Genomic DNA, 23,954 nt, shown 5'->3' on the forward strand with positions numbered 1-23,954 from the left:
TTAAAGAGTTAACAGCGCTAGCATTTCAATACGGGGCACGAGAAACTCGACTCCCCCAGTTTTCTCAATTCCATGGACTACGTTGATCCAGTAGTAGAGCCACAGTGTCAGTCTTGGAAACACACAGTGATCTGCCTTCTCCATAAAGCAGGTCGTATTTTTTCATCACCGTGTCAAATTCCTCACATAATACTGTTGCGTATCTTCTTTACAACATTTTTTTTCCAAAGCCTACCACGGAGATATCGTTACCCACAAAGCGCACGAGAGAAGGTGATGCAATTACAAGAAATGAAGGGCAAATGAGGAGATATTACATGCTGATTTGAGGAAATTCCCGGGGTCATACTTCATTTTTGATTGATTGCACGTTAATTAGTTTTGTGATTTAACATGAGCAGGAATATCGTATCACAGAGCACAACCTTTGTTTTCTGACCTGCACCTCCTAGGAGTAATCCATTCACAAACTTATCAGCCTCTCTTTCTTGTGAGAGCCTCAGGATTTTTTGTCTGGGTTTTGGCAGGTAACATTATTTCTGATATGCAGAAAATAGCCCATGACTCTGGGACTAGGGCAAACTACTGATAATTCATTTTAAAAAGTCGAGCAGATATGGGCAGTAATGTAAAAAAAAAGAAGAAAAAAGGTCTCCTTGGAGATATAAGGTTCCTGCAGAACACTGACTTTGTGTTTAATGATGATAGCAGCGAGCATCTTTTATCCTAGCCATTCAGTGGAGAAAATACAGCGTTTCAGCTTAACCCATTAAGACCTGAGGCGATTCTTAAACATGTTTTCTAAATCCAGTTCTAAACAGTTTTTTAAAAAATCTAAAAAAAAAAAATTAAGATTTTTCAAAAATAGCAGATCTACAAGTTCATAGCGTGGCACGCGGTGCCGCGCTATGAACTTGTAGATCTGCTATTTTTGAATAGCCAAAGATATCTAAAGTGACACAGATGCGTTCCAGGTCTTAATGGGGTTAAAGGGAAACTTCAGCGATTTTAACCTAAATTCCACAGTTTTGATGTCAGGGGGGTCATATAATATAGTTTGCTGTGCATTTCTCCTCAAAAAAACACAAAGCAATGACATCAAACATGTTTTGGACAAAATCATTATGGGGTGAAATTGGCCTAAAAATGAACTCCTTCACAAACATCCACTGCGTGGTTGTGCTCTGTGATTTGCATCCTGCATAACGGCGTGCCTCGCTCACATACTGACCTTAACCATGACACTTATGAGTGCACACGGAACAGTGAGCAAGATGCAGTTCTCAGCGAACCACGCGAACCAAAGCGCGCTGTTCTGCGCGCCGACGGCGCGCATCACTTCCTTGAGCCGGAGCTCCTTCTCTAGCACCAGGCCTTTGATGGTCATACACACGGTGTACATGAACGCCAGCACCAGGAACATGGGCAGGATGCCTCCAATACTCTGGATGAAGCTGGTTGTAGGAGTGTGGGGGGGGAGGGGGGAGTGGGGTGGGGGAAGGCAATCAAAAAAAAGTAAGGACCGCAAGCTGACAGAGGCAGGTATATTGCATTATTGACAAGGCAGCTTTCGATTAGGAAGCAAAAGCTGCCAGTTGGGAGGTAATGTGTTTTTAATCTGCCGTCCACTCCCCAGCGCTATGTCAATATAAAGATGTTTATGTCAGGCAGTTAACGTTAAACCAGAAACAATGGGCTGCAGGTGCACTATGGTTGACTATTTCCCCCATCTCGAGAAAAAACTGTTTATTTGACAGATTATGATGCATTACATTTGTTGTGACCAAACGGGAACTGAACCGAAACGGAGGCGCTAATTTGCAAAATGATATATTTTAGAACTACATTTCCCATTTTATTTTCCTTTGCCATGCCTCGGATTTGCTAAATAGGACATTTTAATCTTGATTATCTTTAATCTTGCATCGTTTGAGCTAACCAACGTCAACGTTATTGTTACATCGCAAGATTACAGGTGTAAAAGAGTGGCTGATATGTGTTTTCGTGCAAGCTCCCAACATGTTAGTTTAAAAAATAGTCATAAGAATAGAGAATAAAGGAAAAAAAAAGTCATATAGGCCTAGCATGGCGAAATGTCAAATATATACATACCGTAAGATGCAAGTTCAAAATAGAATAGAAAACGAACATCTCAGTCTCTTGTGCTAGTAATATAATATGTGTGTGTGTGTGTGTGTGTGTGTGTGTGTGTGTGTGTGTGTGTGTGTGTGTGTGTGTGTGTGTGTGTGTGTGTGTGTGTGTGTGTGTGTGTGTGTGTGGGTGTGTGTTATACACTCACAGTCTCTTGTGCAGTGAGATACATCACTTAGCAGCAGATATCAAACAAGTGTATAACATATTGTGCTAATGCCAGTGCAAGGGAGAGTATCTATGGTCATATACTGTGCATATAACCTCCTCCCTTTCAATAACAAAAGAGCCATGCAACAAGTAAACGTTGATGCTGTAAATGTCAGCGTCATGATGGAAAGTCCAGGAAGAGACACACTCTACAGATTTTCAATCAAGACTCTAAGACTTTTATAGATTAGGTGGCGTTAGGGGGATTTTTTCCCCCTTCCATTACACATTAAGCTAACCTTCATGTAGCTGGTGCATCAGTTCATTCAAGCCATTTAGTGGCCCACACCATGCCAGAGATGATGTATGATTGGACGCTGTTACAACACAATAAGACGATATTAAACTGGCTTCATAATGCCACCTAAATGCCATGTCAATATTTCCTACTCTGCCAATATAACAAAGTGCTACCTCTGAGTCATTAGACGGTGAAAGGGATATATCAAATAGATTTTGGACCATTTATGGATTTCACGTATTACGCATGCTTACAGCCCATCAATACAAGGTCATAATGCAAGCAAAGCACTGCTTCAGCAAAGATAGACACTACAGCGCACAAAGACAATAATGCAGTGATCATCAGAATGACGTGTTACTTTCAAGCCATTGGACTCAAAAGGATTTTTATCAAAGTACATTTCCACTACATTTACATTAAATTAATTCTGGCTCTAACTTTTTTGGGGCGAGTGATTTGTTGAAGAGCTTATTGAATCCCTGCCAGGTGAAAACGGCTCAGTCTAAGGCCTACTTCCCTTAATTGCTAATTTGCCCTGGACAATAAAGGCTTTTTTTCGTGATGTGGGAGCAGTAGTGAGGAGTTTCTTCCCCCCCCCCCCCCTCCTCCTCCTTTGTCATTAAAAATATTTTCTCTAGTTAGCAGGAGCGGACCTTTCAGAGTGTAACACTGTAACATGGCCAGTAGCTCCCCAAAGGGTTGATAAAAAGACACATACCAGGCAATCGATAGACGTACTGTAGTATTGCAGACCAATGTTTCATATTAATTGTGAATTACTGCACAATCTGCTTGGGTAGCTGGAAGTCCATTTACTAGATGAGAAGAGCCTTTTACAAAAGGCTTCACCTGCACCTTTCTCCACAATATAACAGCACTAGTCAAGAATAGAGAGGAGAGTTTTAATACCTGCCTGTGTCTGCAGAAGGTTGTTATTATAGGGAAGGCTGTATTGTGGGGACAGATGCTATGGATATTTACATAATATAATAGGTGATGTAAAACATAAGTGTATCATGATGAGATCTAAATTGGGTTCATTAGGTGATACTCAGTGGTGTAAATTAACTAAGTACATACTGTACTTAAGTACAATTTTGAGGTACTTTTACTTTACTGGAGTATTTCCAAATGTCTATACTTTTACTTCTACTCCATTACATCTCAGAGGCAAATATTGTACTTTTACTCCACTACAATTATTTGAAAACTTTAGTTACTAGTTACTTTGCAGATATAAATTATTAAATTATAAAACACGCATTAACCACTTTAGCCCTATTTTATACATAGGCTATTTGAAAATAGCCGATCTACAAGCTCACAACGCGTCGCGATGCGACGCGTTGTGAGCTTGTAGATCGGCTATTTTCAAACATTTTAGTACTTTTACTTTTGGTACTTTAAAGAGCTGGTGCCATGTTTTTGCACTTTTTCTGTTTTTCATGTGTCTATGAGGTTGATAGAACTTCATTAAGCCCCACGGTGGTGGTTTTATGGTGTTTTATGTCTTCTCTGACTATTTGGAGTTTCTTCCTGGAGGCTGAAACCTTGAGGGTCAAATGCACCAATAGAGAAACAGCGCTTTAGTAACATTGTAAAAACATACCCTCCCCCTCATTATCATAACACAACAGGTGTGGGCATGAGGAGGGACTAGGACAGATGGGTGGTGCTAAGGTGGTGGAGGAGGTGCTAAGGTGAGAACCAGGTATACTTAATGAACTGGAGGCGTGTCCACATAAAAACAATTTTAACAATTTCTGTACACTTTTTTGAAAAATATCTTCCCCCTAGTATAACCATAATACCTGATGATTATGTTTTAGGGGGGGGGGGAATCACTGAAAATCACAGCACCCCGTCTTTAAGTACATTTTTATACCAATACTTTTGTACTTTTATTCAAGTAAATTTGGAATTCCGGACTTTTACTTGCAACAGAGAACTTCTACATTGCAGTAGTGATACTTTTACTTAAGTAAACAATTTGAGTACTTTTTCCACTACTGCTGGCAAGGAATACAAAACAAACATTTTCAAGCGTGCACAACATTGTGAAATATTACCAAAGTGAAATATTACCAAATTAAAATGGTGTTATACTTTTGACCAAAAGACAAATACGGAAGCCTGTCTGTATGCCTTGAATGAGAGACCAATGTTATGAGTATAATGACAGCAGCACCGGGGTGGTTTTACTAGGACACGGGCGGACTCGTTTTGTGGTTCACACCTGTCAGCATCGCAATAAAACGAGGCTTATCGCCTTGTAGGACGGTACAAAATCAGCCTCTAATTGGCTGTTGTCAGTGGTTTCGGGTTTTCCAGTTGGCACCGACAACTACAGGAAGTTTGGAGCCTTCGTTTTCTGCTCTGTGGCTTCAGAAGGCGTTAATTTTCACAACGAAATAAACGAATATGAAAGGAATGACATTGGAAAATGCATGGTTTATGCAGATTTTCTCCATAGAAGGATGTTTGGCATTGAAAATATCAGGTCAGAACACCTAGAGAAACATTAGTATGGAAAGAGCGATGCCCTGCTATAAAGGTCTTGCACGAGTCAATACTCGAACACAAACAGATTAAGTTAGTTCCACCGAGGCTACTGTAGGCGGAAAGAGCGGTTATTTGAGAACTCGAATGAGACTCCGTTCTGAGGGCACTTCTGCCTTCCCACAAGGGATAGATCACGTTCACAGGAAGCTTTCTGAGCCGCAAAGAAAGCATCGGTTGACACCAACATTTTAAGGAGCTCAATCCCCAAAGCAGCAGACAACACTGAAACCCCACACAAGCTTTTATCTCCACCGGGCGAAGCGGGCCGGAGGTTTTCGCTCGCTTGCTATCGTGTTTTTTGCGTATTACACTGTCCGCAGGATATCTCGCAAACTACTCGACCGATCAGCGTCATATTTCGTTTACATGCTGCCAGTAGCATATTTTTCAAATCAGCCTCATGGTGGCAGTATAAAAGCCCACTTGACGTGTTGGCCTTTAAGTCTTGAACTTTAGGCCATGGGTTCTCAAAGTGGGGTCCGGGGACCCCCAGGGGTCCTTGAGGGAGTTCCAGGGGGTCCTCAGCTAAATGGTGGATAGTTAGAAACCAAATTGACCCTAATGGGTCTGTAACTCTGAGTGTACAAATGGAACCAAATGGACCCTTACTGTCCATTTGGTTCCATTTGTACACTCTCAGAGTTAAATTAACATTGATTTTACAATATAAATTGGGGTCCCAGAGATAGAAATGGCATTAAATGGGGGTCCGTAGCCTAATGCATGTCAACAAAGGGGTCCTTGAAATTAAAATGGTTGAGAATCACTGCTAGAGCCGTAAAAATCTTCTCTTATGGGGGGGTTCCTGGCATATCTTTTCAAATGGGGGTCCGTGGGCTAATAAGTGTAAATTTTGGGGTCTTTGACATGAAAAAGTTTGAGAACCACTGCTTTAGGCCATAGAGTCAAATAGTATTTTCTCTGGATTCAAAGGTTCATGACGCAACCCCATATGGATGACTCTACCTCTTGCGTATTGTGTTCTGTATCGTTACCTCGGCTACATAAAAAATGAGGGCCTGCCCCTCAATTGTACTCCGAGTTTAAATAAAGGCTATGATGATGATGAGGATAGGCCACGGTAATTTCCGCATTATTAGATTAAAACATTTCCTCAAAACATACGTTTAGCTACTCCATTGCTACAAATGAACTCTGAAGTCATGTGATAAAAACAGTTTGTGGGAGTGGCTTACTTGAGGGGGAAAAAAAGCCAAAAACATGAAGGCATCGTCCGATCGACCCTAAATTTCACTTTGACCCACAGGGGGCGCCACACATTATGAAAAGTTGTACCGTGTGTCGTAGAAACACAATTCCCCCCCTGCGGATTCCTCAGGTCCCGATGGAGAGGCAGGGCAGCCACACTTTTGTAATTTCCCCAAAATGGTCCAGTTTGTATTACTTGGATAGACTGACATTGTTCATTGCCAATTTGGACAGACATGGGAGCTGCTGTCATTTACATGTCTGGCCTGATTTGCGTTCCCAGTCTGGACCCTGTGCAAACATAATTAACACAAGTCATTAACGATCAGCATCCTATCATAGGCTTTCCACCATTGCACTGTGCCTTTTCATACAACGTGCACAGCACAGCGTCCGTGTGCCTCCCGGGCAGATATTTGTGCTCCACTGAGCACACTGGATTTACAGTTTATTTATGTATTCATTTATTATTGCTCTCATGTCAGATTGAACCTCGAAGGTAAACTAGAAGGAATGTCTAAATATGTATAATTAAACCAAAGAGACGAGGGAAGCCAACTAAAATGTTTTATATAGTAGCTTCAACTGCATGGAGCAGACCAGGGCTCTTTAACCCTTTAAGACCGGGAACGCATTTGTGTGTCATTTTAAGATTTCTTTGGCTAATCAAAAATAGCAGATATACAAGCTCGTAGTGCGACACCGAGTGCCGCGCTATGAGCTTGTAGATCTGCTATTTTTGAAAAATCGTGAACATTTGTGCAAATCTTTGCTTCTGGGTATTCTACAAATGTCTTCTAAATCCTAACAGTTCTTTTGAAAAAAACCTATGTTGCTATAATATCAGTGGTTCTCAAACTTTTTTCATGTCAAGGACCCCCAAAATGATATGTATTTGGCCGCCATCTCAAAATATGCTCTTCCAGGGACCCCCCAGAAGCAAAGATTTGAGTTAAAAATGTTAGCTTTAAAACATATATAGCCTATATATATTCAACGATTAGCAAAAAAACAATCATGATTGCAAAATAGCAGATCTGCAAGTTATGAGCTTGCAGATCAGCTATTTTTGAATAGCCCAAAAAAATCTAAAAATGACACAGATGCGTTCCCGGTCTTAAAGGGTTAAATACCACGATTAAGCCTCTGGTCATGATTACATGAGATACAGAATGCCAAATCTGGCATCACACCACTGCCGATTCTCGCTCACCATCCGCTTAATGTCAGTCAAATTGTGTCCGTTAACTCCTACTTCAACTCCCTTACGGAGGGGGGGGTGGTGGTGGGGGTTTGGTGGGGATCAGTCATGCACACCACGTCTGACTCTGACAACCTTGCCACCAGATGCTGTTGAATTATACATTCCCTAATCGATCAAAAGGTGCTTAAGTAATAGAACTCCTAGCGGGTCTGTGTTACAGGTCTCCACTTACATTGGCATCCGTGACCTAAATTTAGGGGAGCTATGGGAGACTGGCTTTGCAGTAAATCAAGAGATAGAGGATCTGAGCTCGGCCGAGAGCCCCGCGCGCGCAACTATGGCAGCCAGGAATCTTTTCGGACTCATTTTGAAGCCGAATGAACCCCTGAGTCGGCTGGCTGTCTGGTGATAGGGAATTCATGAGACAGAATTATCAATATTATTAAGATAAGCTCGACAAAATGTTTCGTTAGAAGTTATAAATCCAGCGACAAGTCACCGGTATCGACCAAAATATCAAAAATATCTCTAAATTGTAATTGTTTTATATTTTATGGAATAAGAAGAGAAGATCTAAACCTGTGGATGCAGTATATTGTAATATAATCTGAGGAAAGTGAGTTAGTTTATGAAATAAAGTACATTCAGGGTTGCCCATGCCCACAGAATTCAGTTGGCCATACATTTAGCACAGAATAAGCGGTTCTACATCGGTCACTGGTAGTACATTACATGTACCTGCAATAAGGCTATAAGTAAAATACACAATTACGTGTTAAGAAAATGCAATTTGTATAGCCATCTTATTGTTAATATATAAAAAGAAATGTACCTGTAAATTAATTACTTGAGTTATTGTAACTAATTAAATTAGTTACATCATCTTTGGCAAAATAACCACAGCTGAACAATGAGCATCACCACCCAAAACCAAATATTTCAGACACCAGCCACACCCCAGGGTGACACATATCTTATTTTCATGACTCAAAACATGAATTAATTATTCTACATGTGCTCTGCTCTATAGGAAAGGAACAAAGCAACAACAATGAGTACATTAACCACATGAACCCTAGTGTCTATATTCTGTACATGTCATAATAATCAAACATTTGAGACAAAAATAGGAAAACATTCAACACAAATAGCAGATCACAACGTATGCTTGTAGATCGTTGTGATACTTATAGATCTGCTATTCTCGCTCTTTGATGTACAGCCGCGAAGTGTATACAGTTTAAGTGGTTAAGGTGGCTTAAAGGCTACAGTACATATGCTACAATATTCCTGGTGCTGTATTATGTTCTTATGTCCATCCTGTATGCCTCTGACATAATAGCCTATGAGGTCGTATCAACACCGCAGGGGTCAAGATCTGACCACCAGCCTTCATGTTGAGCCTTCATGTTGAGCCTTCAAGTTTTAGGTTCAAATGTATTATATATGTGTTATGTATTTTGAACCCAAGAGAACAAGGTTTGAAACAATGCAATACACTCTTACAGCAAAGAGAGAGAGAGGAAAGTGAATAGTCTACTGCATTGTGTGTGTGCGTGCGTTGTTAATACACAATGGACAAACTGAAGTATGTGTATGTATTCAGAGATTCTATTTTACTTGCAAACTTTCATAATTCATCAAATTTGCAGGTAAATGCATTTCATTTTCTAGTTGGAACTTAAGACATTACACGCGTCACTGCTATAGCGTGTCGCCTTTTTCATCAGTTTATCCTTTCTGTTGATAAAAATTACCCATTTCATATTCTCAAGGTAACTCTATTTTATGTTAATGAGACATCTAAGAATATCTGAATTCTCTGCTGTCTTTATTCTTTTTTAAGATTACACTTTAAAGTCAGATTAGTCCCTCGGTTAAAGTGAGAAACCATTACAGTGCAGTACAAACATGTTCATCTGAATGCACAATGCTCTTCCATTGCTTTTGGCTGGCAACAACACAATTCCAGAAGAAAATAATTACCGGGATGCCTCCATCGCATCACGCCTGCCTGCGTTTAGTGCATCTTCCTTCTTGTGATTCCACCCTCAATTATTTATGAATGAAATAACAGTTTTCAAGTGTTAATAATTTACGGAAATGCCCAAATGGCTAAGCGGGCGAAAGAGTAAATGGCGGAGGGATTGAGGGTATTGCACTGCTTTATGGCTCCCATTTATCTTCTGTAATTATTAATCCCTTGTTTTAGAATGAGGAAACTGAGACAATGGGCTTGGTGTTAGGAAATAAACCATACTTTGATTGTCTAATCTCAGATCATTATCACAAGGGCTGAGCACTTCTCGTCTAAGAACCATTTCCTTAGATGGCATATACAGTATGCATACAAGAAATCACCAAGCAACAAGAAATCTATTTCCAACTCTTGACTTGTACTACGATGGTAGTACGCGATTGCCTCCGCACTGTTTGCAGGGTTTTTGTCATGCCAAACTGAGGAAAATGTCTTGAATTCTAATATGAGCTTGTTATTACCTTAATAATAATAATAATAACTTGAATTTATATAGCGCCTTTCAAATACCCAATACGGATACGCAATTACTGTATACAATTATTTTAAAAAGTATTTAACCAGATGTCCTGAAATATTACAATTCCACAACGCATTGTAACCATGTGAAATTGGATAGTCGAAAAAATAGAGACAGTTTTCTATATTTATCTCAAATTGTATTTATATTTTTGAGAATCAAATATAAAAATGTATATCTAATTTGTTTTCACCACCTCACCAACTTCACCGAGACAAATTCCTTGTAGAATTCTTGGATTCTTCTGAAGGCAAAACCGTCAACTTGAACATGGGCTACAGTATGGTATATAAACGCATGCAGAACGCAAGTGGAAAATATTGCAGTGCTTTGATAGCTGCAGAGAATCATGGACCCACAGCGCGATTATCAGTCATGGGGAGCTAGGTTTTTCATGGAGAACCAATAGCACACAAAGGCGAAGACTAAATCAATAAAACCATTACTGCCAATGTGGTTTTAATAGCACTAGTGTTTTCTCATTGCATGTCTCCAAGGCATCTATCAGAGCACCGTCATTTAAAACAGTGGTTCTCAAACATTTTCCTGTCAAGCATCCCCAAATTGATGTGTATTTGACCTTGGACCCCCATTTAAAAAGATGTTATGACAGACACCCCCATAAAAGAACATTTGTGATTTGTGTTTCAAAATGATATATATATAATTTGTATTTATTTGGTAGTTGATCTACAAGCTCACAACGCATCACATTACAACACATTCTGAGCTTGTACAGTAGATATGCTGTTTTCAAATATCCAAAGTACGAAACAGAGTTACTGTCATTAAACTGTTCCTCATTTTGCTGGGGACCCCCTGGAACTCCCTAAAGGTCCCCTGGGGGTTCCCGGACCCCTCTTTGAGAACCACTGATTTATAACAACTTACTGTAGAAACATTACTGGCAACACAACGGTTTCTTCAAAACAGTGTCGAAATTCTTTTATAAGTTTCTTTTAGTTTTAAACCTGCAACCCATTGAATATGGCTTTGTTTGCTATGCGTATATGCTTTAGCAGTAACCACTTAAACCATATATACTTTGTTGACCGCGGTCTCCATATTTGGTCAGCTCCTTTTTTTGTCCTCTCCAACAAATCGCTTCGCAGAATATAGCTGAGCTCATAACCCGTCATGTTTTGAGCATGTAGATCTGCTATTTTCACCGAATGTTCACCCGTTTTTCCCGAACGTCCACACATTATGAAATGCCCAGAATAGGGATGCAAGGGTTCATGTGGTTAACAGACCATGATTTCTTTATTGTATTTATGAATTGCATAGTCTCTGCGATATCCCCATGTGGTGTGACTGTTTTGTATCTCCTGAAAGGAAAGGGCTGTATTGTGTGGTTGGGTCTAAATCTCCCCGGTAATTATCTCCTCTCTTGATGGCATCACTGGGCTTTGCCTTTATTAATGGATATCATAACGCTGCATGGATGGGAGTAATTTCCCAGACTCCGAGGAAATCTGGGCTGCAGAAGATTAAGAGCCGTGCTGCATCATTTCTCTCCCTTGGTGAATGATCTAATGTGCTATAGGACAGCACTATTGACGGATACCTAGCCAACACGAAACGGAGCGATCCTATCAATCTGAGCATATGATGGACTTGTGAGTCATATGAGGTATAGTATCTACTACCTTATTTATTTGAGGATGAAAGCTGATTTCAAACGAAAGGAGGGGATAGGGATCTAAGCAAGTAGCCTTAATAATTCAAGCCGGCATCGGGCATTCAGGGACAGGATCTGCAGCTTGACTAAAATCAATAGACTGGGACGTCTCTCTTCATTTGTGTTTGTTTCCCCTTGCCTAACCACAACCCATGTCCTTCAGGATAAAATGTAACGCTGGCTTTGAATATTAACATTAGTGGGAAAGGTAGCCTCCCTCGGTTTTTTGGTCGGCGGCCAAAAACACGAGCGCGTGCGCACAAATGCACGTGTAGGGAAAAAAAGACAAAACACAAGAGAGAGGGGCTAATAGAAAAAAACACAGAGGTGGCATCTTCAACGTCTCCGCGGGGAAATTTGAAGAGCCTAAATAACTGATAAAACTATAACTCAGCAGTGTGCGGTGGCAGTGAGTGGCAACTCCCTGGAGTGGAGCAGAACGTTATTGCGGTAATACCTCCTTCCCTTCCTTCCTCTAATCACGGTGGGCCTGACAGATATAAAAGCTTTCGGTACTCACGCGTCGTCCGTATAGCAAGGGTACGGCATCTGCTGGGCGAAAACGCCGAGGGCCTGGGCCTCGTCGACGTGCGTCCGTATAATGCCGTGGTCCATCATGTCCTGCAGATAGGCGAAGCCTCCCCATATATAGCGCAGGTCATTAAAGGCGCTGTCTCGGGCCCCGGGAGACCATAACCTTGTTATAAGGACACACATCACAGTCCCGTGTTAGAAGGGATGGCAGAAAGTTGCAGCTGTATATCTGTTATTGTCTCATATCCACTGTCAGCGCACGCATCATCGCTGTGGCTTAACAACCGTGCATTCAAAGAATAAATCTTCCCAAGGCAGGAATTTTCAGGCCAAGCAGTGTTGTCTAACTTAGTATAGTACGGGTAAATGATAGCTCAGATATTTGCCGTTGCAAAGCAAGTCACACAGAATGAAGGTAGAACATTCACACATCACATTTGGTTTAGTTTTTGAGGGAACTGTCAGTTGCCACGTTATTAAACGATTAACTTTCGCTTGCATCACCTTACCTCTCCTTAAGCTCATCAGTGCGCTCGATCTCGTCGATGTCCATGCGGATTTTGTACTTGACGTACGGAGGGGGGAGGCCGGCGTCGGGCAGCAGGTTTTCAAAAACAATGCCCGCCCAGTATTTATCATCCTCGAGGAGCTCCAAGGCTTTGGTCACCAGATGTCCCTCAGTAGGGGATGCCTCAAACTTATTCAGGTCCAGACACTGTCAATAAAATAAGAGGCGCCACAAAGTCAGGCAAAAAAGGCAAGAGGAAAATGTGAAAAAAAGAGAAGCCATGTGTTCTGAGAAGAGACTCTGTTAACCCATTAACACCTGAGGTTCCGATTCTACAAAATATTTAATTTGTTTTTCTACAAAAATAGCAAAAAAAGCTTTTGAATAGCCAAATAAAACTAAAATGACACAGATGGGTTCCAGGTGTTTTCCTTTCACTTTGACAGTTGACATAATCTTTATATTATGAAATGTACTCTGCATTAAAAAGTAACAATGTCTACTCTAGACAACAACAAAAAAGACAGAATGAGAGGGAATAAGATAAAGCAGGGTGCGGGGGTGGAGGGGTGGAGGTAACTTGTTACTATGTTGTGAGCTTCAGCAGAGAGACGGATGTTTACTTGCACTCCCTGTTCCGTATAGCCTCATGTCCATGTTTCATGGAGACAGTGCTGGGAGGAAAGTCATCCGGGGGAAAAGCCGGTCACACCTGACAGCTGTCCTCACATTTCAGTGCTGAACTGGTTTGTTATCGTGTCTCCCATTGGAGGCTTTAGCATGGATTCTATATCCAGCCACGGGAAGAAAAAAATATCTCTGCAGCAATTTTCTTTAGTTCAGAGTGGACTGATGGGGATCGTGACTGGAATCCACATTTTGGAGAGAAACAGCCCGTGACGGGGAAGCAGCTGTTATCAATGACATCGCAAACACATACTGTACAGTATGGATTCATTCCGGCGCATGTTTATTTTTTAGATTACACAATGCGACAGCGCATAATTGCTGCATTAAAAGAAGGTCTTTGCAGCTCTTTTCCTACGTAGAGCTTTAAATCTCCTCGCCGTACCGTAGCCAAATAAGAAAAAAAATAAAAACATGAAGTCAGCACACGCGTTGCCCTCATAAGCCTTATCGAACGTCATGACACCAGGAGGGAGAGCGTAAGCACGTCTAGAAACGTCCATATTTGGTCCCTGAACTGCATGGGCGACGTGCTAAGATGTCAAGATATGGCTGATCTGACTCAGGTTGAGGAACTGGTCCCCCCCCCCCGCTGATAGCCGCGGTGCCAATCCCGTCTTGGCCTAATTCAAGAAGATTCCCCACAACACATACTGTACGGTACATGATGGACACGGACACACCATGCTTATAGAGGCCATATGCGTGTGCCCACCCACTGATAGCCGCGAGATGAGATTAGCACGGACGGATCTCCACGGTGCGATAAACATTATGCTGTCAGCCCCCATGGCCGTGTTAAGGCACAGACAACATACTGTGTATATCGTTGTTGTCGGGCATAAACCTCCTATCTCCATATTTGAACTTTGTGTTTTTTTCGTAAATTAACGCCCTACACAGCGTCACACTAAAGTAGCAGATCTGCGAGCTCGAAAAGCAGCTCGAAGCGACGCTTTTCGAGCTTGTAGATCTGCTACTTTTGCTATTTTTGTATTTGAATCCTGAAAAGTAGCGGTTTTGGACATATTTCTTTCCTTTTATTTCATTAAAAAATATCCGTTTATGCTCAACTTGCTGTGCAAGTTGAGAGGGCTATGGGTGGGGGCGTGGGTGAGGCAGCTATAGGCCTCTGAGGTCACATCAGCCGAGTTTGTTTGGTTTAGATGGTACATTTACCCATTAAGACCTGAGGCAGATTCTTCTAAATCCTATGTTGCAATATCAGTGGTATTCAAACTTTTTTCATGTCAAGGACCACCCAAAATGATATGTATTTGGCCACAGACTCCCATCGCAAAATATTTTCTTCCAGGGACCCCCCAGAAGCAAAGATTTGATTTACAAATGTTTGCTTTAAAAACATATATATATGTATTCAATGATTTGCACAAAAAAAAGAAATCACGATTTAAAAAAAATGAAAATTTGAATAGCCAAAGAAATCTAAAATGACACAGATGGATGCGTTCCCGGTCTTAATGGGTTAAGAGTAGCCAAAATGTTTTAGATACTGAGAAAAAGAAAAGAACAGAGTTGCGTGTTGACTGTTGACGCATATCCTAATTATGGTAACAGAATGGCGCAGAGCTTCCAGCCCATATGCCGGTCCCCCAGTCTCAGGCGTGCTGCCGGACTTCCGCCGCACCAAAAGAGCAAGTCGATGCGCTCATCTAGGAGTGATTCAACTCAGGAGTGACAGACAGGGTGACTCATGTCGTCTGTCTGTCTTTAAAGGGATAGTTCACCCCAAAATGACTTTTTTTCTATCGATTAGTCACCCCATGGAGACTTGAATTCATGGATATTTTTATGTTTTTGTCACATTCCTAAGCTAATAATTTGATGATAATAATAAAGACGCTAATGTATCCGGTACGAGACACAAAGTAGACTCTTTGTGTCTCCTACCGGAGTGACCGCTGGTCATCAAATTATTGGCTTAGGAATGAGACAAAAACAAAAAAAAACATGAATTCAATGCTTCATGGGGTGTGTAATTGATAGGAAATAAGTAATTTTTTGGGTGAACTACTCCTTTAACGATGGGTACATTTCCTTAGCCGTTGGTTGGTTGGTACAAGGGAAAAAAAAATGAATTCAAGTGCTGATTGGATCAGTCTAATCAAAGCCCATCTGTCATGGACATTGCAGAATTCCATAATCGTCGCCATCGGGCATGCAGAAACCTTGTATCTCCAAAATTGAAAATAGCAGATCTACAAACTCACAACGCGTTGCGATGCGACGCGTAGGCGAGCTTGTATATTGGCTATTTTCACAATTTAATTACAAAAATAATCTAAATAAATCCCCAGGAAAATGTGTTAACATAGCATCACAATAATTGTAACCACTTTAACCTTTTATACTTTGGCCATTGAAAAATAGCAGATATACAAGCGTGCCGCGCTATGAGCTTGTAGATCTGCTATTTTTGAAAAATCGCGAACATTTCTGCAAAACCTTTTGAATATATATTTTTTAAAGCGAACATTTGCTTAATAAAAAAGTAATGGTTTTGGACGTACGCGGTTTCCACCTGACGGAGGGGATATGAGTTAAATCCGGAAATGCCATGTAATTACATCACTGTCACTATCTGGAACGAACTTGCCATTTTGCTCTTGTCAACACAGATCTTCATAAGGGCTTCAACGCATGTGCTACAGTCACATTCTCATTCAGCAGGAGATACAAAATAAATGCAATTCATGCTTCAAGGTCTTTGTCCTCGTGCACTACTTTGAACTATGGGAGGTATGGAACATCTCCATCTTTCTGCACGTATACTATGAGAATGTACGGCCCTCATCATGGGACCGCGTTGACTTATATAATAAAAAAAAGCCTATCAAGAAGATGCGTCCTTTATTCTGTCTATTTTGAGAAATGCAATTTCCATCAGGGCAGAGAAATGAATTGTATTACCTTGGAATTTCAACCGGCCATGTCCGTCTAACCCCCAAGGCCCCCTAGCTGCCATCTTAGCTGCCTGTGTATTAATACTTCGAGGGGGGTTTACTTTGAACATGTGTGTCGATGCGGGGAGAGAAGGGCATCGCTGCTAAACCACCTCGGAGATCAATAAATCAATGTCGGCCATCTGTGTGTGTGTGTGTGTGTGTGTGTGTATATGTACGTTCCTACCTGGCCATTTCACCGTTTGTTCTGTGCCTTTCATTATAGAATGTAGAGTAATGTACAGTACATGCTGAAAATAGGGTTTTCATAATGTTCTTTTTTTTCTTTTACACGATGACCATCGAAGCACTCACTGTATTACTACTGTACTGTACATCTCCCTCTGTCTATGTTTTTTGACAGCTTGTCAAGACAAGGTCATCGAACATTTATGAATAAAAAAGAAAGGAAAAGGAGCTGAGTGAGACAGAGCGAGGAGGATGAGGGATGGGGAAAAAATGGAAACGAGAGGAGCTTGATTTCCTTCATCAGAGCCGCATTTATCGGCTATAAAAAAATAATAAGACAAGCGGCTTATTGTTTGAGACAAAAAAAGGAATGGAATAAAAAGGACAAAGGAAGGATAATAAAATGTAAAAAAATAATCACAAACCCCGAGGAACTTGGAGAGGAGCTCCAGGATCTCTGTGGTGCCGTTGTAAACATCGCGCCAGTCGTACGCGGGCATGCCCTCCGGGCGCTCTTCCGGCGGTCCGTTGTACAGGAAGTTGTCCAGAAGCTCCGCCGTCCATCCTGTGCCATTGAGCCGCTGGTCAAGAGTCGCAGCAAACAGTGGATTCGCCAGCAGCGCCTGACATTTTGTAAACATAAAGTAAGAGGATTTGTTTGTTTGATTCTTGGTTGTTTATTGTCATTAGGGGGTGTTTTTTTTGTGGGGAAAGCTTCCGCAGAAAATAGCAGATCGACTAGCTTGCGTTGCGACGCCTTGTGTGAGCTTGTCAAGCGGCTATTTTCAGCGAAAGCTTAGCCACCACAGAAAACACACTAGTATAGAGCCCTGAGGGACTCCATAATGGGTTTAAGTGGTTAACTCTAAGCGTGTTTAACCACTTAAACCCTTTAGTCTTAGTGAAACAGACGTGAGTTACAACGCTTTTTTTTGCATCTACACCAAAGCTCAACATTTGAGCTTGTAGCTCTGCCATTTACAGCGAATGTTCCCCTCATAATATGGATGCTGGGGTTCAAGGGGTTAAATGTTTTGGGGGGGGGTGCCTACCATCTCCTTCGGTGGTGGCTCTGCCGTTCACTTTTATGCAGGATTAATTAGAAGCAATAAGCTAGATGGCACTGTTGTACTTCAGCTTCTACACACACCATCCACATACAGCCAGCCAGGCATTGCTCATAGTGTAGTCGGCTATAGCTTATGCACACACACACACATACACACACACACACACATTTACATAACCGGCGACACATGCTGACATGTGTGGCATGTGTGCTGCTCAAATACACACGGAGAGAGAGAGAGAAGAGTGTGAGAAAAAGGCATGTAAAAAATAAAAAGTGGCATATGCACACATGCACACACGTCTGTCTGCATGCACACACACATATTCCCCACCTTCCCCTCATTCCGTTCCTCCTGTGTGATACAAACATGTTTGCAGTGCCTGCCTGCATGTACATCCAGTCAGCTTGGCTCATGCCTCGGGCTGTGATTGCTGTCACAACGCTAAGAGCTAATAAAGAGGATATGCTAATATATATGCAAATATAACCTTGCTTTCCAATTTGTGTGCATATGTGTGTACGTATGTTTGTGAATGAGTGTCGGGGAAAAAGATGGCTCCGTGGCTCCTCATACAACAGGGACTTATGTAATTAGTTAATTGACAACATTAGTTTATCTGCACTCTAACGTACGAAGCGCGACCACTCCCTTCCGTCAACTTTAACTATTTCCGTATTTTCTCTGCTGCCATGAAATGGATGACCATTTGATAATAATGTTAATTGACACCGGCGTTATGAGCTGAAATTCAACTCGAGTCATTATTTAGGTGGCATGGCATGCAGAGGAAAAGAACTCAAGCACAAGTTATATAATTCACATTTATATTTAATATTTATAGAAGCAATTGAGGCTGTCTGGGAACCTCACAACCTGGTGTATCCCTATAGGCAAGAGAAATATAGTTTACCTTTTTTTTTAGTTGGCTAAAAAACAATTGCTGACGTAAAATGTTACGTAAACTGATTGAATTTATTACAGCTTTGACCTGCACAGGTGGGTTGTCATGTTGTGTTTGTCTGTGGGAGGACCACAATGGAAATCAGTCCTGGACTTTTCTTTCTTTTCTTTCCAAAATGTTGTATGATGAGGATTTGTTTGAGGGGGGGTTGAGGGTTGTATGCAATCCAAACAAACTGAACTAAAATAAACGACTGCAAACTAAACTGTACTGTAAGATGTATGCTCGGCAGCATGTTCACTGGCATTTCAGTGTCAACAAGTCTGAGAAGATTTCAGTTAACCTTAGGTCAGTGTCAAATGAAGTAATCTCTATGCTGCCGTGTTTGACATTTGGGAAAATCAGGGTGTCCATTCTCGCCAGTGATATATCACACATTTTATTAAAGATGTGTGTATTTTAAAATTCACAAGGCGATCTGAAACAGTAGTGACCCGTTTTGCAAGAGCACTGCAATGATTAACATAAATCTAATGCTATATCTCCGTCCAGTCACCATTGTATTGAATAATATAAAAGTCCTATATTCAAATTTTTACGTGAGTAAAATTATATAAATATTGGCATCAAAACATACTTACTAGTACTAAGTATTTTCAAAAAGAAAGATCTACAAGCTCATGATGCGTCACATCGCGACGCGTTGTGAGCTTGTAGATGGATATTTTCAAATAGCCAAAGTATAAATGAGGGCTTGAGTGGTTAATGGTCATTTTGTGATAATAATCTAAATCTGCACAGTAACTAGTAACTGAAGTGGCTCTGAGAGTAGAAGTACAATATAGTATATAAGTATTGAACATTTTAAAATCTTATATAAAAGTACCTCAAACTTGTACCTAAAGGAGTAGTTCACCCCAAAAAATACTTATTTTCTATCAATTGCACACCCCATAAAGCATTGGATTCATGGATTATAATTTTTTTTGTCGCATTCCTAAGCCAATAATTTGATTACTGGCGGAAAGATGCTAATGTATCCGGTAGGAGACACAAAGTACACTCTTTGTGTCTCCTACCGGAAATACAACCGGTCATCAAATTATTGATTTAAAGGGATACTTCACTTTCGGCGGGGGGAAACATTTAAAAAATATATTAAAAATAAATGAAAAAAGTAATGGAAAATTCATGGCCCCCTCACGCATTAGAGTGTCCTACTAATGTGTGAGGGGGCCTTTATTTTGCCATAACTTCTTTCATTTTTTTATATATATATTTTTAATGTTTATTTTATGTGAAAGTGAAGTATCCCTTTAAGAATGTGATAAAAAAAAAATCCATGAATTCAAGGCTTCATGGGGTGTGCAATTGATAGAAAATAAGTCCTTTTTTTGGGTGAACTACTCCTTTAAGTACAGCACTTAGTAAATGTACAGTTACTTTCCACCACTGCTCTACCGTATCTGCCAAATGTTCAGTGGCATTTCGGCCACAGAGTTGTGGATATGCCATTTAACCTTGTTGGTCATGTGTCAAATTAAATGATCCAACATGAGACGGTCTTAAAGGAAAATAAAAAAAGTGAGATGTATTCAGTGGCCTTTTAAAAATGGGGGGAAATGGTCTGGTCCCCAGGGCAAAGAGCCAATGAAACCTCGAATCAATCCTTTCAATATTTTCAAACATGGAGTCGTTCCCATGATACAGTAACACCTGTTCTTAACATTTGCTCTGTGGGCTAAATGTCAAGAGTAGGCTACTTGACATGCTGGAAATAATGTGTTTCCTACAGATGCATCGGGCAATGTCAACGCAAACTCCATAAGATCCCTCTAGTATAATTTAGCATTCTGTCATTAACCCAATCAATCCGGGAACGCATCTCTGTCATTTCAGATGTACTTGGCTATTCAAAAATAGCAGATGTACAAGCTCATAGTGCGGCACCGAGCGCTGTGCTATGAGCTGAGTATATCTGCTATTTTTAGAAAAATCTTGAAAATGTGTTCAAATCTGTGAATAGGCTATATATACTTTTAAAGCAAACATTTGTAAAATATGTTGTTCCAGGGAGATTTGAGTTACAAACGTTTGCTTTTGCTGCGACGCGTTGTGAGCTTGTAGATCGGCTATTTTCAGCATGCAATCAAGTGTAAAATCAGCCATTACGACGCCATCAAGGCACCGCCAACATACATTTTAGTCGACTAAACCAACTGCATATTTAGTCGACTATAATCTTATGATATTTAGTCGACTGAAACTAGACAAAAACTAAAACATTTCAGATGACTAAAATATGACTATAACTAAATGGAATTTGATTCAAAAGACTATGACTAAAACTAAATCAAAATTTGCTGTCAAAATCAACACTAGTTGGTGCCTTGCATGGTCGCCAGCACTGTCGGCGTGAGAACGTTTTTGTGAATGTGTGTGTTAAATGGGTGAATGTAACGCACATCATACAGTGCTTTGGATCGTACAATAGGCCAATGCGGACAATTAATATTGGTGAACCATTATCCTGGTTTGAATACATTGCTACCTCAAGCATATCTCACAGAATGTACACTAAAAGTAATTATGAAGGACAAACACCATCCTATAGTAAATGAGCCCAGAATGAGGACATGGTAAAAAAAAGAAAAGAATCCTCGAGCAGAAAATTATACTTAGACAAGTGAAATTTGCAATTGGCTTCTGCTTCTTTGCACATTTGACACCGCTGCTAAAGATATATTATAATACCTTCTGCTCTTGCACATTTTTGACACTGCTGCTAAATATATCGTAACCGTCTTAAAAAGGTTTATCATACCTGCTGTTCTACCTGTACTTCAACTTTATTTCTCTCTTATCTAGATTTTGTATGCATTACATCCAGTATCATTACATTTTAAAGTGACAAGTGCATCCCTCTTGATTCTCTTGATTCTATCCCTATTTTATACTTTGTTGGACTGGATCTTCGTGTGAAAAACATGAACAATGTGGTCAGGCGACAAAGTATAAATTAGCCCTTAACGGTACACCTAAGAACCCTAAATCCTATAACTGCACCGTGGTGGTGTTGGTTGGTGGTGGTGGTGGTGGAGGGGATGGTAATTGCTCCATCAAGGTAAAATGTGTCTGGGACCTTGAAGGACCTCGGCAGATGACAAACCTCCATGGGAGCCACCGGTTTCTGCAGAGAGGTGCAGAGGGAACTTGCACGGCTGGGAGAAAATGAAGACAAAGGAGGATTGCTGGCCCATTTGTGTAAAGGTTAGGGCTAGGGTAATGAATACTCTGGCTGTAAGGAGCTCCCAACGTCTGCTCCCCTCCAGCTGCCTATAAGCTCATTTAGAGTGACACCGGAGTAATGTCAGTGCCAAGGAAAGACAGGGCGAGGGAAGGGAAGAGCGAGAAAAAGAGAGAAGGGGAGAGAGGGAGGGAGAGAGAGAGGCAAGGTATGTGTACTCGCTTTTCCCAGATAATCCCTTCTGCCAGGATGAAAATTATCCTGCACTTATCCATAATTACTTTCCCTCCTCTGTGTCCACATCCCACAGAAGGCGCAGTCCGTTGATATACAGTGCATGAGATGTGTATATTCTTACCTGCACACTCTATAACTGCAAATGATATCCCAAGATACAGTAAAATGAGCCGCTTTTAAAATGTAAGGACATTTGGAGACTAGTTGAATACATGAACCTAAAGACGGTCATCATAATGTAAAATAATTAAATGAAAAACTATAAAAGAAGAAGATTCTTATACCAGAAAAAAATCTAACAAATTAAAAAAAATAAACCTCTCTTGATTTGATAGCCGACACAATCTGTTGACATGCAACATTTATTTTGTCAATTAAAGCGTAATGTGATGCGAATTGTTGTACGATGACTTGTGTACAGTTAACAGTTTTAAATGCTTGTTTTCATGTTTTGTTTTGCTATTGAATACCAACTCTTTGAGATAATTTCCTCTCTGAGGACAATACATTTTCTTGTGAAAAGCCAGACATACAGTACAAAATATTAAAAAATCGTATTTGGCCAAAATTATTTTGGTACTCATCAAGGTGGTTCTAAAGTTTAAATTTAACCTTACCCGTAGTGCATTGACTTGGGGACCATTTTCAAGGAAGTCCCAAACTCGCGGCCCAAGCTCATCCCAAGAGTCAGCCAGCTCTCTCAGCATAGCTAAGGCGTTGAAGGTGCTGTTTGCCTGAAACGAGAAACCGAAATCATACAGTGATTAGCAGCAGCGCAATTCATCTCACTTTTCATCCACTGAACCCACTGGGCCATCTCATTTCCTTTCGAGCCTAAGCGAAACTTGAAAGTGCGCCACTGTGTACTTGACCTATTCCCCAGAGAAAGTCATCACACCCACACCCGTCACCCCCCACAGTGACAAATGTAAATGGGGTTATTTAAACCTCAACAGCGACTTGTAAACAATCTGAATATGCCCTGTGTGAAGAGGGCCCCCTGCGCGCGCCGAGACCGAGAAACTTGCTGTGAAGTCGGCGGATTTCGCACTCACTCATTATCCCCACTCAATGTTCCCCACACAAAATCCCTGATGCCTGACTGTTGTTTGTTTTGTTTATGCACTTATCAAAAACGATGTTGATATCTTGGAGAAATGTCATGAGAAATGCATGACATTCTCCTCCTCCCCTGAATGAGGTTGCTCGCTGACTTTTAGAGTCGTGTCTCTTCTGCGGGTGGTCTTAAGAGTTTATTCTCGGTATGGAGATAATGTACTGTATGTGGATTCCTCCCCCACAATTATAAGATGCAGCTCAAAAGGACAGTCAGTTACTGTATGTACAGTGGCTGATATTTAAAAGAGACAAGACGTTTACATGGAGATCTGAATAATGTTGCTTAGAAAGTTTGTCAGTTTTAGCAAAAAGGATGTCAACATTTTACTTCCGTGAGCCAAGTGTTGTAATGGTTTTTCGGACTCAGGGGTGGGTGGGTGTGTGTGTGTGTGTCTGAGCATGTAGTTGACGGTGTGTGTTAGTGAGTGGTGTGCATTCTTTGACATGGGTCTGCATGATTGTGCATTCATTCTTATACATCTGCCTGAAGTGTGTAAGTGTGTGTGCGTGTGTGTGTGTGTGTGTGTGTGTGTGTGTGTGTGTGTGTGTGTGTGTGTGTGTGTGTGTGTGTGTGTGTGTGTGTGTGTGTGTGTGTGGGGGTGTGTGTGTGTGTCTGAGCATGTAGTTGATGTGAGTGGTGTGCATTCTTTGACATGGGTCTGCATGATTGTGCATTC

The 23,954-nt window shown here is 40.9% G+C and overlaps 1 protein-coding gene across 1 annotated transcript in view; it reads right to left on the reverse strand.

The window, feature by feature from the left end:
* The window catches only part of LOC308101484 (phospholipid-transporting ATPase ABCA1), a gene marked incomplete at its 5' end in the record, with an annotated part of 254,815 nt that overhangs the window by 195,907 nt on the left and 34,954 nt on the right, over window positions 1–23,954 (reverse strand). Inside the window, 5 exons of the mRNA XM_080450900.1 lie at window positions 1,232–1,454; window positions 12,340–12,516; window positions 12,863–13,068; window positions 17,126–17,323; window positions 22,776–22,892. Coding sequence (XP_080307026.1) covers window positions 1,232–1,454; window positions 12,340–12,516; window positions 12,863–13,068; window positions 17,126–17,323; window positions 22,776–22,892 — 921 coding nt within the window. The remainder of the gene's footprint in view (window positions 1–1,231; window positions 1,455–12,339; window positions 12,517–12,862; window positions 13,069–17,125; window positions 17,324–22,775; window positions 22,893–23,954) is intronic.

Source organism: Gymnoscopelus braueri (genome assembly GCF_963280865.1).
Source record: "Gymnoscopelus braueri genome assembly, chromosome: 15".
In the NCBI taxonomy this organism is placed as follows: Eukaryota; Metazoa; Chordata; class Actinopteri; order Myctophiformes; family Myctophidae; genus Gymnoscopelus; species Gymnoscopelus braueri.